Here is a 15,872-nt window from a genome sequence, read left to right as displayed (position 1 = left end):
CTAGTTTAAGTTTACCCTAGGTTTTATCGTAAAAAAAGTGTTTATATGGACAAAACGATTAGGCTCGTTAAGAGATGTTAAGAATATCTAATCGGTTATGTGAATGAAATTTGCACTTACTAAGTATTGAGATAAACTGGTCTTGGTACCATTCAATATCATATTTTAATCGAACAATTTATTATATTTGTTTAAATATATTATATGATAAATAGATACCAAATGGACAAATGGATTAAATGTTGGTCACCAACTCCAATATACGTTGGCAATGTAAGAAATATTAAACATTCTATACATCACAAATGCGGTACCAACTTTGTACACTAAGATGCCTTTGGGCCTGTAATTATACTGGCTCACTTGACTTTTAAAACGTGAACACGACTACACAAAGTATTTCTTTTAGGATGTAGAATAAATGATGAGTAGGCTGGGTTTCTATATCCCGATGGGATTACACAAAGCCCTACCACTGAGTTATACTACTACTACTTTTATACAATATGCATAGTGATTTTATGAATAAAAGGATGACGAAAAGGATCTACTAACTGTTAAAAAGATTGAGTTATCTGACGTAAATAGTTAAAAGAAACTCGCTATCCACATAAAGCGAAATGTTCTACAGCGAATAAGTTTATATTATCATAGTACGTAACCATTTATTTTGATCAAGTAAATAGTTATTCGCTTTAGATAAGTTCTTTGAAATGGTAAAATTTATACAATGTGACCTCATTAACTGGAAAGTCGTTAACTTAGAATGTCTGAACTTGGGTTTATCGTCTACATCTAAGTCTCAACTCTGAGTCACAAATGAGTGGCAACTAATCAAAACTTTCTCGGAACCTCACGAGCGCAACACTTCATACGAACTCAGCTTTCATAGAAAATTCAAGTACCAACATACAGTTTGAAGTTTTTCTTTTTCTTTTCACCTGAATTTAACCAAAGCTACGTGGCTCTTTTTCTGGCGTTCGTATTGTTTATTCTCGTAAACGCAGTTTATAATTGTTGTTCCCCAGAAACACTCACATCAGACGTATTAAAAAATGCCACTTTGTGACATTAATAAAACAGAGACGATTCCTAGAAGGTTAATTTTTCTTTTACAAAAATATATTTTAAAGTTTTATAATTAATATTATTATCGAAAAAAAATATTTTTTTTATTTCAGAAAGCTTATGTAAGCAGTTTTAAATCGTCTTTCAATTTAATATACCGAGAAGAATCGGCAACTAACTGAGTAGTAATGAGACTTACTTAGACCTAAATATTTGATAAAATAATTGGTTATATTTGAAGGATCCTGACATGTATACTTCTCAAAGATAATGAATAATTAGAAAACCCATATAAGACTTGTCATAAATTGCGCTGTAAAATTTTAATTATTCATTTTAATAGTTTTAGACATTGTGTTTGTACACGTCTCACGTGTATGTAGCTAATAGTAACAAATTAATATATAAACAGATCTACAAAGCCAATTTTAAATCTATTCTATTCATAATAATTCGTTGTTATTATTATATCGATTAACAATGTATTAATAATTTATATGCATAATTTAGTTGACAATACAATAATTTGATAGGGTCGAGATAAATACATATGTATGTAATTAAGACAATGAGAGACCCCGAGTTTACGCCAATTTGCCTTGTTTTAACGAGTTTTATAAATTAGTATAACATAAGCTTGTTTGTGTCATTTATTTAAGTTAATTGTATTTAGTGGTACAAAATAGGAAAATGTAACGTATTTTAAAAGTAATACTTCCAATGAACTAGAATAACATTGTACCAATAATTATAAGTATGTCATTTGTAGGCTATTTTGGCGAGCTGGCTACGCTCATTTGAACAAAATAATTTACCTTTTTATACTAGTATTATAACTAAAATAATTAATCGTAGTCCTAAATTAAATTTGTATAAGAAAGTCAACACATTTTACATTGTTGCGGCGCGCCATTCAGAGCGTACTGACTAGGTCATCCGAATAAATAATGCGCCCTTAGAACATTATTCATGTATCCGTCGCTGTAGATTACTAATTAAAAACTTAACACTATGCTATTTAATTATTTATATACGTGCTAAACCGTGTATTGATTTAATTTAATATCATTATATTATGTTAATATTTGTGTCTCTTCTTAGATGTGTATGTGATTGTACTTCTCATTAAAATGTAACCAGTACTAGTTATAAAAAAAATATTCGTGATTCTTAGTCTATTTTATTTTCATAATGATATTTCAATTTTTATTTTTCTTAAGATCTAGCTTAAAACTTTAATTGACACTTAAAAAAATAATTGATAAATTTGGTTGTATTTTAAAAGTTATCATCGATCACTTACCCTATTAAACTATATACTAAATATAATATTTGGCAGATATTAAATCCTTAAGAAGAGTAATTTATATAATAATTAAAGTTACTATAAGACTAGCTATTAATCGGTTTTACTAATAACAGAATATATTTTATTTATTTGCAATCTTATAAAAAACTGGCCCAAGTATGGACGATGTCAAATGAACTGTGTCAATTTACGTAGCACTATCTTAGTTAAGTATGCAAATTTGTTCGCTGATCAGGTGTAATTGCTTGTTGGCCCTTCAATAATTATCGTATGTAGAAAACATCCAGTTGTCAATACAATACCTAATAAGAACCTAGATCGCCCTATTCATAGGAATAGAGCACGTGGGTCATAAACCAAGCCCCAAGGTCGTGGATATTTAGTATTTGTAATTTATCTCCTGCTAAGCTTTAAAAGAAATTTACTCATTTAATTCAATTAATTCAAATTACTTGGAGTTAAGTTACAGTCATCCTGAGTACTTTATTCAATTTCAGGGATATATATTGCATCCGTGTGAACCGGGATAGATCGCTAGTCTTGTATATTTAATTAGATTTGAAATGTTAAAACATTTACAGCAAAATGTAAGCCCTTAGACCTTACAATTAACAACATCCAACACATTTGCGTGAGATAAGTAAGCAACATTACACGATAAATATTACACAATATGACAAAGCCAATATACTCCAATATGATTTGCTACCAAAGACGGAAACTGCTCAAACGCTCATCATTGCGTTTGTAACAGAACGAAAAGTAACAGCCCGTACGTGTTTCACAGACTCATCCAGTGAGGGTTGGCGAATACAAACGCGGGAGGTTTATTTTAATTTATTTATAATTAAAAGGTGCACTAGCAAATGCGCCATCTTCTATTTATAGTAACCAACCACATACATATATTAACGTTGTAAAATCATTCCTAGACCTACGCTATCAACCTTAAGAACTAAGATGTTATGTCCTTTGTATCTGTAATGACACAGTCTCTTGTTGTGTTTTAGTTTGAAGGGTGGGTACCCTTCAAACTAAAACACAACAATATCAAGTATTACTGTTTGTCAGTAGAATATGTGACTATTGGACAAGGCTCAACCATAAAGCATTTATTAATGTATCGAGGAAAATGAATGATTGGTCTATATTGTCCGAAATTTCTATCAAAATAATTCTAAGTCTTCATGATTAAACCTGCGGGACACACGTCGTAGTCATTCTAAATAGCACGAAATTAATTTAAAGTGTTCCTCATTCCAGTACGTCAACGGAAATAATTTTATCAACTCACATGATACCAAGGAACAGCTGCCTTCACAGACTGACCTATAAAATTATTTTCATTAGATGCTTTCATAATTAGCAAACGCTATTCGCCATGTAAGCTAATTCAATTTTTTCTGTCATATTTAATGCTTTCCAAATGGAATTGCATGATATGAATTGTTTTTCTAAACTTACATTAATAATGTCAATGTACAACACCCATATAGGGCAACAGAGCAGACCGTAATGAATATGCCTTCTTGTTATTGTTTACGCTTATGTAATATATGTTTTAATAAAGTTAACTATGATAGATACTACATAGGTAAATAAGGACGGAGAGTCATCTACGTGCTAAGGAAGCAGACCAAGGCCATTACTGATGATATATCTACTCGTATATATAATTATAATCCTTTATTTGTAAGCATAAGTCTTAATGTGAGTGATTTGTGTCATTAATTACATCAATTAATATCGTTCTAGACGCTACATCTACTCCATATTTCGTATTAATGTCACAAGTCCGGTAATGTATTCAATTGCACACATTACGGAGCAAATGAGGACGTACGATCATAGGTCAACATCTTTTTATTGGAACGTGTTATATGATAAGAATAATAAACCAATTTGATACGATAGCGCCTCGTCGAGTCGTGCCGATGCGGAAATAGGCGTGTAATTCCTAACGCAATAACGTTGTCAAAACGTTGGCCTCCGATCGGAAAGCGTGAAACAAGACGAAAGCTATTTACCGAGGGCGAGCAATGAGAGAGAATTTCACGTCTTCCTGAAAATTAATGAGAAATGCCGCTTACGACGTTTGCGATCGCACCTCGTTCCCACAATACGGCGTCGGTGGCACCGTGACGCGCCCGCGAGTAGCCTTCCCGCCGACTAATGACTACGATACGAAGTCGTAAAAACATGCTCTTCCTTTTCTCGCGGATACTACGAAAATCGGCCGTCTCTTTCTGACGAAACCCAAAGCGGCAACGTTGCTTTTTAACCCGGATAAATTACATCCTATTAACTTCTTTCCTGTGTTCGATTTACGCTTTAATGTCGCCAACCGTAAGGATTAAAATTGCGTAAGGATATTTGTTTTATCGTAAATATATGCTTAAGACTTTATAGCTTTCATTATAAAGTCGAAGTTGGATTGTTGCGGGTATGCGTTAAGACTTTCCGGATTCATCGGCGATTATTAATTTGCTGTCAAATAAAGGCGCCGCTCACTTGGGCGTGCGTGTCGGAGCAAATTTCTGCCATACTTCGGAATCGGTAGTGATTATTTTTTTGCCTTCACTGAATTCGCAGACGGACATTTTAGTACACAGTATTCTAGTTTCATAATGTTTGGAATTTCTTTTAATTAGGCTTTATTATACCGCAAAGCTCTTTAACAATTTCATACAAGAATGTTTATTAAAATCTTTTAAAAACAAATGATATTTTACGGTCAATGAAACTGTTAATGAAATGTTTAAGTTTTTAATGAAATCAAATTTAAATGCTTTTTCCTCGAATATATTTTATTAAAATGCGTATGAAGATTTACTATGCATGAATATATATAAATAACTGAACATTATCTTGAACATGTTTTAATTTAAATATACATATTATAAAACAATTTTTATATTCAAATCAGCACATTTATTCATATTCGTAATAATGTCCCAACCGCAACAATTGAATACAATATTGATTAATTAATCAATAGAAGCGTTAATTCTTCGAAACTATCCTTAAAAGCAAAGTACTATAAGTGCCCGCAAGGATTATTATCCATCAATAAATGTAAACATTGATCCCTTGTGTTGACCCCTCATAGCCTCGGGCAGGATTCTACATCGTTCGGAGATTATCTGTTGTATCAACTCGGTTACTCAGCCGAAACAATTTGTAATCTAAACCGGTATTACACTAATTTAAATGGAAAAAAATTGGATTTAGTTATTTACGAAACAAATTCGCCGCTGTATGCTAAGTCACCATTGCCCACAGACTTTTATTGGAACAGATAAAAACCACTCCCTCATACTGTGGCCTGTCAACAATATGACTGTAATACACAAAGTACCTTGTGTCTATAGTTATATTGGGTCACTTAGTCTATAATTGGAGACATTGATGTTTGGCGGTAGAATTAGTGCGCGGCACCTTAACGGACTCCTACGAAGCACGACCGCCGGGTAGTATGGTATGGGGAGTCGGTATTTAGTAGACGGATTGAGATATATGGTGAAAGAAATAGTATAAAATTAATGTATTGAATATTATTCACTAAACTATTGATTTGTTTTTTTCAAAGAGATTCACTTGGTGGTAAGGCTTTGTTCAAACCCGTCTAGGTAGGTAGTTCTCCCCCAATCCGTCAAGGTTAGTGGTGCATTGGTAATATGAGAAATGGTTAATATTTCTTACAGTAAGTGGTGACAACAATAAATAAAATAATGACTGCAAAATGTGATTTTCTACAGTGTGATAAAAAAAAACTGGGAATTCTCTAAACTATTTAAATACATTACTTTTATATTCTTAATCTTATGAGAGAAGTTAGTCATCCGATGCGTTCAAGTTGAAAGTAACTCAATAGACAGTGCATTCTACGATGCACTTAATATTTATCTATATGACAAATTGAGATGGTGGCGTGGAGTACTCTGTAGGTTTTTAATCAAACTTAGCGTGCTGGTAAAGAGACATACCAATACTCCTCGTGACTCCCTCATAAACTTAGTGCTTTATTTATAAGGCTGCAGAACGTTAAATCATTGCTTCCAATCTCGGCTACGGCTAATAAATGTTATTTTATTTGTATAACCCATAAGCGATACAGTTTTTGGAGGTAATACCAAACTTTAGTAGACCCGTCTCCACAACAGACGCGGTTAGGAAAGTTAGACAACTAACGGAGATGAATACAGTTCAATTAGTACTTGTGATCGCCGATCGAAATTCGGTCGTAATTCATTGCTAATGAACACATGAGATACTATGATTTGAAAGATAGTATATAAGACGCACAGCTTGACGATACCTTGTCATAATTACAGTAAAAAACCGAGTGTCAAAAAAAAAACCGTTGATTTGTAACTTTGACATGACACGTATCATTATGCAGTATGAAAGTAAACTATGAATGTTACATATTAAAATTGTATACATGTGTGCGTGTGTCAACAGTAATGTGTGTAATATATTTTTTATTATTTCTTGTATTTCTTAAGCATATTACATACATTTTCTATTTCTTTATATTATTATTTATCCTTCTCTATATAAATTTTAACCTTGTTAAATTTCATACTCTGCTTGCGTAATTTTCGTACAAAGGCGTACAATGTTCTCGCTTCACCTATTATATAAATATCTAGAGTAATCATATTTAGATAGAAACAAGCATATTGTATAAACACGATAAGGAAAGACTAACTTGTATCACAAAGTTTCCGTCTTCGTAATGTCAATTTATCCTTCATTGGGCAAGGCGTTTGTTTCTTCAATAAAATCCCTCAAATCTCCGTACTTTGCCAATTAATACATTTTACCTAGTAGTTATATATGTATATCATTTCATTTCAATGTAATTAACATAACTATGTAGTTTGTTTGCCGGGAAGGAGTACTCAGTTGGTTTTTGCTACCTCTTCACAGTAAAATCTACCACCAAGTGTGCGTAAAGTGAGAGTGCAACTTTTTCCGGACGCACCGGACGCACTATGCATGTCATGTATAAATATGTCCACCGTGAAAAAATCTCACTAAGTAGGATATCATCATATACTCATTAGAAATTTAAACATATTAAAAATAAACTTTTAAGAATTAAAGTCATGAACACACTAGTTCGTAAGAAATCGTACATTAACACTAACTAAAACGCATCAATGCACATTGACGGACACGTGTCGTATCAGCAAGCAACGCCACCGGCCAATTGTCGTCTGCAATTTTATTAGAGGAAATTGCTCTCGCGAATTTGCAAGAGCGGTTCTATGTAAGCTTAGTTATTCTGTGTTAGTTTTGTTTTTTGTTAGTGCTACAATTATGCGTAAAGATACATCACTCGTAATCGTATTATAAAATTTAATTGCCGCACTGATCAAGTGCCTATATTATGCAGTTGTAGACAAAGAGGTTCCAGCTTCACGGCTAAACCCAATAAAGTTGTTGAATTTTTCCATGGATAAGTTCTAAGTCTCAATTCGGATACAGGAGAATTTACCGTTATTAAATCTCCTAGAATGAGTTACGTGTACTATCCAGTACATCTGGGTTTCCGTCCTTGCCCTATGATATTTGCCCTGAGTTTGCCAAGGCGAATAAGTATTCTTATCAAGTTATGGTTAAACTTAATTGTCATATTATCATTTGATAAGGAAAATATGAAAGATCAAGTAAACAAACTCAAACTAAAATTCCTTTATTCAATATAGAAGCATTACACTTACTTATTGATAGTCAAATTAAACACTACCACCGGTTCGGAATAAGAAACACCCTGACCTGAGATGAACCGGCGAAAGAAACTAAGCGGGTGAACATGAAGTTACATGGAGAATAGAATAGATGAACTAGTTTATTCAATCAGAAATAGTTACTATTACATTATCTTTTTTATCTTTTATCGACTGCGGTCTACAATCGATTTTTTTATCAGTCTTTCAATATTTAAACATGTGTACGTTTCTAAACAGAAGGTGTGTATATGAAAGTGATGGTATCTGTTACATATACGTATTTTGTTTTATATACGAGATCACTTATTTGACTACTGGCATCCCCATGCAAATGGTCAGGGGGAGGGGGTTACAAGCTCTCTCATTATTCGTAATTTAACCGAGAGCCGTCCAGTCGATTTTAGGTGATTAAGTTACAAACAGACATACTAGCTTTCATATTTATATTAAGATAGTAGGATTCTCTAGTAAATCATAGTATGTAATAGACCCTACAGGTCCCATTGCTGGGCACGAGAATCTTATTGATTTATCGGTTTTATTGAAATCTGATTCGAAAATACTTATAACAGCCTTCTTGAATCGATAAAATAACGGATTTCATAAAAAAATGTGTGTCTTTAACAATACGTATGGTCGTATATATATACGGTCGTATGTATATACGTATGTCATGGTTTGTATTATATATATACAATCCATGTATGTATGTCAGTATTAATCTAATCCCGTGTAACTCTTCAACTACTTATCGTATTTTGAAAAATTACATTAAAGTTTAGGTGTAGAGTTTAGTATGAAATTAATCGTTTTATGTTTACAGATTATGATAAAATAAATAGTTTATATAAAATAATATTGTCTTCGTCCCTTAAACTCAAGACTACTTGTCTATTCCACATATATATTACTTATGTATAGAGAAAGATAAATAAAGGTTAGCGCCTATATTGCGCTGTTTTTCCCATAAGTCGAAAACATGGGCACATGTGTTGACCCAACGTGTATGTGTGCTATCCATACAATACTCACCCTGATCCAATTTAACCTCATTCTTATTCAGCACTCGGATTCGAGGTTCTTGAACATTTCGAATGCATTAGGATTTTTATAAACGCATTTCTATTTAAGCTTGCGTTTCACTGAGCTTTAATATCATAAAATTGCTAGTTTTTTTTAGCGAATGAAAAAAAATTTATCGTAAGTTTCGTACAAAACTGTAACGGTGTTGTTATAGATTTTATAATTGACTTCTATGTTAATATTAAAAAAAAACAAAACAATTTGAAAAATACAAAGTCATATATTCTCATTAAACGTATACATAGCTATATAACAGTCGTTCTGGAAGTTATAATAAAATCAATGTAAATAAGTTCCCCATGATGCGTGGCCTTTATCAGTCTATGGATACAGATAACAATTTATTGAGGCCTTAATGTATGTATATAATAATGTTAACGTAACTTAATATATTTTAGACTTTTGAATCTTCATTTTAGTTTTTTATACGGCAACAATTAATTGTTAATTAAAACGTCTTTGTCTTATATTTTAAAATTATCCGTAACTATTTCTAATAATTACGTGATAATATTATATACAGAAACAATTATTCATAGTTAGAGTATTTATATATATTATACTGTTTTTGACTATAGAAATAAAATAATATTAATTGATAAGTTTTTTTTATTTTATAAATATTGTAAATAAACAACAGTGTACATCCCGCCTTATGGCATCGAATAAATACGGATTTCCCCGAAACATTCGTTCGGATATTGCAATTAATGTCCGACGTGTTTTCTCTTTGTCTTATTAGAACAGAACAGAAAAGAAATTATTGTTCTGTTATTCTTAAAAAAGTAAATAATTTTTTCATTGTTGCTTTAAATTACCTCCTCTGTAACTTTAATAAGGACATTATTATTAAAGATAAGATGTCTTTAACTTAAAGTCATAATTCTAATCAAAAATAATTTAGTCAAAACATTTTCAGTAGTAGTCAGGCATTAAGGAGTCGGCAAGGTTATACTTCCGTGTGTTGCAAAACACGCAAGCCCGTTCTTGACCTATCTCGGATCGTGTCCATTGGCTAGCCCTTGAGATTGGTCGCCGGGGCTGCAATTTGGCCGTGAGAAGCGACATTATCAAGAACAAATAATATTTTTTTTATAATATTGAGTTCAGTGATATAGCAACCCCACGATACAAGCATAAAATCCTAAATACAAGAACTATTTTTTTTTAATTATATATATATAATATACAAATTTTCTTGTTTTTGTAGACTATTAAAACTGAATCAATATAATTTTATGTATGTAATATGCTCATAGAATCTATTCATATAATATTATAAATAATATGTTATGTCCTTAAGTCCGCGGTCTTATAAGAAACAATAGGAAATTAGATTTTTTTTTTAATTCTTGTAGCTTTTTGGTGATATAAGCAATCTCTTATCATATTTTTAAAGCGTAGTAAATCCTTCGTAGTCGTAAAATATTATTCTGTCAAGTAATTTGCGAATTTATTATGTTAGTTCGAAGCTAATGTAATCGTATAACATTGTTAACATAAACAGTATTAATAAATTCGTTTTAGCATAGATAAAAGCTAATCGAGCGAAGTACCGCCCACGCTTATGTGGGACGTTAAATTGCTGCCCTTTAAAGGTGAAGACTCGGTATCATAACTCTTAAAAACTCAACGTAGGCCGATACGAGATGTTCTGTATTCGTAAAAGGTCTTTTGTCGTGACGTTTGTAGTATAAAGATTATGTTATTTTTTGCAACTAGTGGATGTTACTAGTATGTCTATAAAAATTTAGTTGTAGGGCTTTGTTCAAGCCCGTCGAGGGAGATACCATCCACTCATCAAATATTGGATCGTCAATCGTTGAAGGATTTGAAGGTTGAACCATAAGCGAGCTAGTGTACTAGTGAGCTAGAGTTAGCGCAAGGGAAATAAGATTTAAAACATTAACTCCCAAGATTGGTGGTGCAAAAGCGATGTAAAGAATGGTTAATATTTGTTACCGTGCAAACTTACGCGCGCGGTGGTGACCACATACCTTCAGGTATTTCATTTGCCTGTTCGCCTATCTACACTTTAAAAAATTGTACTATAACACGTTATATAGATTTTATAATAAACATAATAGAGATCATATCTATTTTTATGACATTGAAATATTACTCTTATTTACTGTTCAATAAACGCCAAATTTTATCTTGTAAATTGTTATCAATAGTAGTCATTGTCGATTCAAAAGTTTGATTTGAATAAAATGTATGTTACATTTAATGCAACTACGTACACTCCAATGTTTTATTATAAACTATAGAATAATAAAAAAATACATAAGCAAATACGATTTTATGAATGGAGAGCACGTGATATTACTTTTATATAATTTCAAGGCGTATAATATAATTAAATATTTCACCTATATATGTGTAAAGTTAATTTACAAACTGATACTCGAATATCGATATATACTCGACCCTAATATAGCGTTAGTCAAGTCGACACGAGTGAGCGTAATGCCAATTAAGTGGTGGCTCAATTTATACATTAACGTATAAAGGCAAAGGTTGCGTACCCCTGCACGCCCACATCTCACGTGAACACGCGCTACTGTGCGGTAAGATTATATGCAGGTTTTACCAACGGTTTTAATATAATTTCGTTTTCATGTAGAATTTTATAGCTAAAATATTTCATTATAATTATTGTGGCTTCGATGTTGTGAATTGATTTCGGATTTGCGGTAATGTACCATTTAATATTATACGTTTTTGTTACGAGTTATTTTACTTGGATAATATTGTGATTAATACGATTTATTTAAAATGTTCGAAATTAAATCTATTCGGTATTCAAGTGAAATGGAGATTGAACCTTTATAATTTTTCCAAGTTTATTTTATTTAACTGTTCTTTTTTTTGGCTGGATTAATAGAAAAAAATAAATACACGAAAGATATCTGCTATCCTTTTTTATCTTAATTTTAGGTGAATAAGGGGTCAGACGAGCCAATCATACCCCTGATTGAAATGTCGTCATGATGTGACATGACTGTTCATGGATAGACATTGGTAATGTAAGATGCATTGATATTTCTTACATCGATAAGCAGCAATAGTATCGTCGTTCTTATTGTGTATTAGTACCTAAAGTAGCTCACTTAACACAATGAACCGAAATCGTAATAGAAAATAATACTTGGCGTTAGAAAAGATAATCAATGCGTGATACATAATTACATGCCTAGAGGCTAAGGCCTCAAACTATACCGCCTTCAATCGCATACAATTCAACTTTGTATAACTACATAACAGAACTCTCTATGGCTATTACACAAACATGATTTGAATTTTGAAAATCGAACTCTATTATCGCTCACTATTTCGGTTTCACTTATGTTCATGAAGGGATGTCATGTTTCGTGAAGTCTACGGTTCCTACAGTCATGAAACGTCGAAATTTTATTCCTAAATATTAAATTGCTTAAAAAAAAACTTTTCATTTATACAGTAGCAGAAAGTTCTCTACAAAATCTTACATCAATAAACTTGTCACATACGTATAGTTAAAATTGTAAAATATTACTAATTGTATAAAATTAACAGCAGTATATAATATTAATGTTAATTTTATACAATTAGTGCTTTAAAATTACTAAATAATACCTACCGAGGATTCGCCGGTGAAAATAAAAAAAAACTTGTAAACTGTTCGTGCGTTTTCAGCGCGATACCATTGATACCACAAATGTATATTATTAACCAGTTTTATTTGTTTTGTGTGTGTTTAAAAAAATAACACATTTAACGGGTCTGTTGGGTTAAGTTTCACTATAAATTATCAGTATTAACATTGTCTATCAATAGTCAGTTAAAAGAAAACACCTTTCATAAACAGGTTTTGAAATAGGATTTATTATAATAAGTATAAAAATGTGCAAATATTTTTAAGTTAGTAGTTTCAAAAGTTTAATTAAACTATTCTGTTGGTACTAATGATGAGTAACAGTAAGCTCATTGCAGTAGCTATAGTATTGCGAATGAAACAAAAGGTCAAAGTGGCAAGGCCGATGGAAAGGAACGTATCACCGCGTGGTACGAAGACAAAGTCGCGATAAAACGACAGCTCTGATGCTAAATTATTACACGTTTATAATAAAAACATTGAGTGATCTATGATCTTTCGTACAGTGACGGCTTATAGTAATAAATACTGTTTCTCTCATAACAAATCAACGATGGAAAAGGTTTTTGCTTGCTTCATCTCGATGACACGTTCTCATTAAATATATTTGATGTATCTATGTCATGTAAACTGACGTAAAGTAAATATATTTAGTTTATCATTTTTGTTTCAGGTACGTTTCAAATCGTTTATGCTTTTGCGATTAACGGCACACATGTAAGTTCATAATTAATTATAGTTAGTAAATACATTCTTTAAAATGTATTTTTATTAAAAACTACCAGGATTTCATAAACATACAAGACAAATGTTGTTGGGACAATTATATTTTTGTAACAAAGTTTGTAAATAAAATACCAGGAATTCATAAGTCTCGCACAGTTCCAGTTGGACAGTTAATCGAAAATTTTGGCACAGATATAAATTATCCAGAGCGTTGATTGAAGTTATGAATAGTGAGTTGGTGATGTTTGTAAGCGCAATTATCTTTGTGCTCTGTTTATCAAAACTGACCAATACCGTGGACTTCACACAGAAATTGGTGATTGCTGTATCTGCTTGCGCAAACGTTTTCGAAATGGGTGTTTTGTGAAACGATTTTCATAGACATATTGTTACCGAATTCAACTCGAATAATATATATTTTTTTAACAAAACTTCATCTGTGTCTCCCAATTCTTTAACACTGTATAGCGGGCAGGTCCGTCATTTTATTCTATTCGCTGTTATCTTTCCTAATCTACTAAACTAATTTGCGATATAATAATCTGTTATATTTTGCTGAATTCAACTTATAATTATCCCATGACAGCGTAAGGCATTTAATATTATTGTTATATTTATAGATAAAAAATTTGAAGTGAGATGATGGGAACTTTGACGTTTTTGTTATCCAATAAAAATACATTTTTTTTTGTAGACGATGTGACGCATCCACAAAAGCAACTATAATAAATATATTTTGTTAAATACATTTGTAAAATATATTTGCGTATATATCGATACTGATATTGACGTTGATTAATATTATTTTTAATGAACTTGTTTGTATATTCTTTTGTTTTTATAATTCCCTTAACCTGTTCTCAAATTAATACGGGTGTAGCATGCAAAAAAGAGACTAGATTAGAATTAAAAGTTTTATTTATTTATGAAGTCGTATAACAAAACTTAACTTTCGAAACTAGAACGATAAGTGGGCCGTACATCTGAAACGTAACATAGAATATTAAATGAGAAATGTAACAATTAAGGAACTGCGTTCAGTCGGAAATTAGTCGCCGGGAGAAGCGACGCGGGTAACTGCAGATTGCAAACTCCGCTAACTGTTCCATAGGCTCTGATGTATTATGTAGTTTCATGCGCGACTGAATTTATTGTTTGGAAAATAATCTGAGATGTATGTCGGCGTAGTTTGTCGAATTTAACTTGTCTAATGTCACCTAATACGATTGTATATTTGGTTTATATTATAGTATCTATTTGTCGTGAGCCAAGTCGTATCTGCGATGGAAGTTCTGACCACTAAGCTTTATTAGAAGTAGATTAATTTAAGAAATGTTCCTGTAAAAGTGTGCGTTTGGTAGCCAGGGCTAACTTTACTTTAAAATGCTTTACATTTTTTTCAATATCGTATCGTGTTTGAATATTAAATTATTTTCGAAACTTTAGTCATGTTGCATATGGTGGGTTAAAATTTACGTTTTATAGATTATTTTAAAACTTATAGCAATTGGAAATCCGATTTATTAATACGTAGTGGAAAAAATTAATATGATAAAAATTAAGACATTCAAGATTACCAACAAGAAATGGGATACTATTGGGGTATAGGTACAGTACATTACTGAGTTTAAGTTTGAAAGATAAGTGACTCAGTGTAGTTACATGCACAAAAAGTATAACATTTTAATTGTCTTTATTGACGGTTAATATTTCTTATCAGTTAGTGCCAATGAAAGAAATTTCTAAGCATTATCTGGGAATTTACAATTCTACCTTTTTTAAATTATAATTAAAGACAAGACGTTATATTTTTTTGTTCAATTGTATTAATTTAAAGTCTTTATTAATAACGTCATAGCTTTGAAGCAAGAAATAGCACATGACAACAGTAGAAATGTAAATGGTAATACCTCATATCAATGACAGACGACAATTCCAATTAACCCGGAACACGTGTTCCAAGTCACTTGGTACGTTCGTTGCAGGATTTACGTTGATAGATAAATCTAATCAGTGCACACAGAGGGTAACGGAACGGTGGTGGCGCGGTACCTCGGCTGGTGACGTGCGCTGAAATAGGACGTAAGCAAACACCCGCCCCGTGTGACACTTATCCTATTTTAGGTAACGCGTGTCGTTGTGTGCCGGTGACAATTGTCCTAAGAATAATTTCTGATGTATCTATTTTTAAATCGACTGCCACTATTAGTGTTTTTATTGATGGAGCTATAAATTGTGTAACTATAAATTTTTTTTTTACTCTTTTTCCTGTTTATTTTTTTTTTTATTTCTAATACGACAAATCAAA

The 15,872-nt window shown here is 31.8% G+C and overlaps 1 protein-coding gene across 4 annotated transcripts in view; it reads left to right on the top strand.

Moving 5' to 3' along the window:
- LOC113391485 (AF4/FMR2 family member lilli) overlaps positions 1 to 15,872 on the top strand; it is a 217,213-nt gene that overhangs the window by 37,293 nt on the left and 164,048 nt on the right. For 3 of the 4 annotated variants that reach the window (XM_026627457.2, XM_026627455.2, XM_026627459.2), the window contains exon 2: positions 13,512 to 13,555. The exons of the other annotated variant lie outside the window; for it this stretch is intronic. In XM_026627457.2, coding sequence (XP_026483242.1) covers positions 13,512 to 13,555 — 44 coding nt within the window. The remainder of the gene's footprint in view (positions 1 to 13,511; positions 13,556 to 15,872) is intronic. 4 annotated transcript variants of the gene reach the window in all.

The sequence above is a fragment of the Vanessa tameamea genome, chromosome 22 (assembly GCF_037043105.1).
Source record: "Vanessa tameamea isolate UH-Manoa-2023 chromosome 22, ilVanTame1 primary haplotype, whole genome shotgun sequence".
NCBI classification, from domain to species: Eukaryota; Metazoa; Arthropoda; class Insecta; order Lepidoptera; family Nymphalidae; genus Vanessa; species Vanessa tameamea.
The sequence above is the reverse complement of the archived record's forward strand: the minus strand, read 5'-3'. Positions and strand labels throughout refer to the sequence as shown.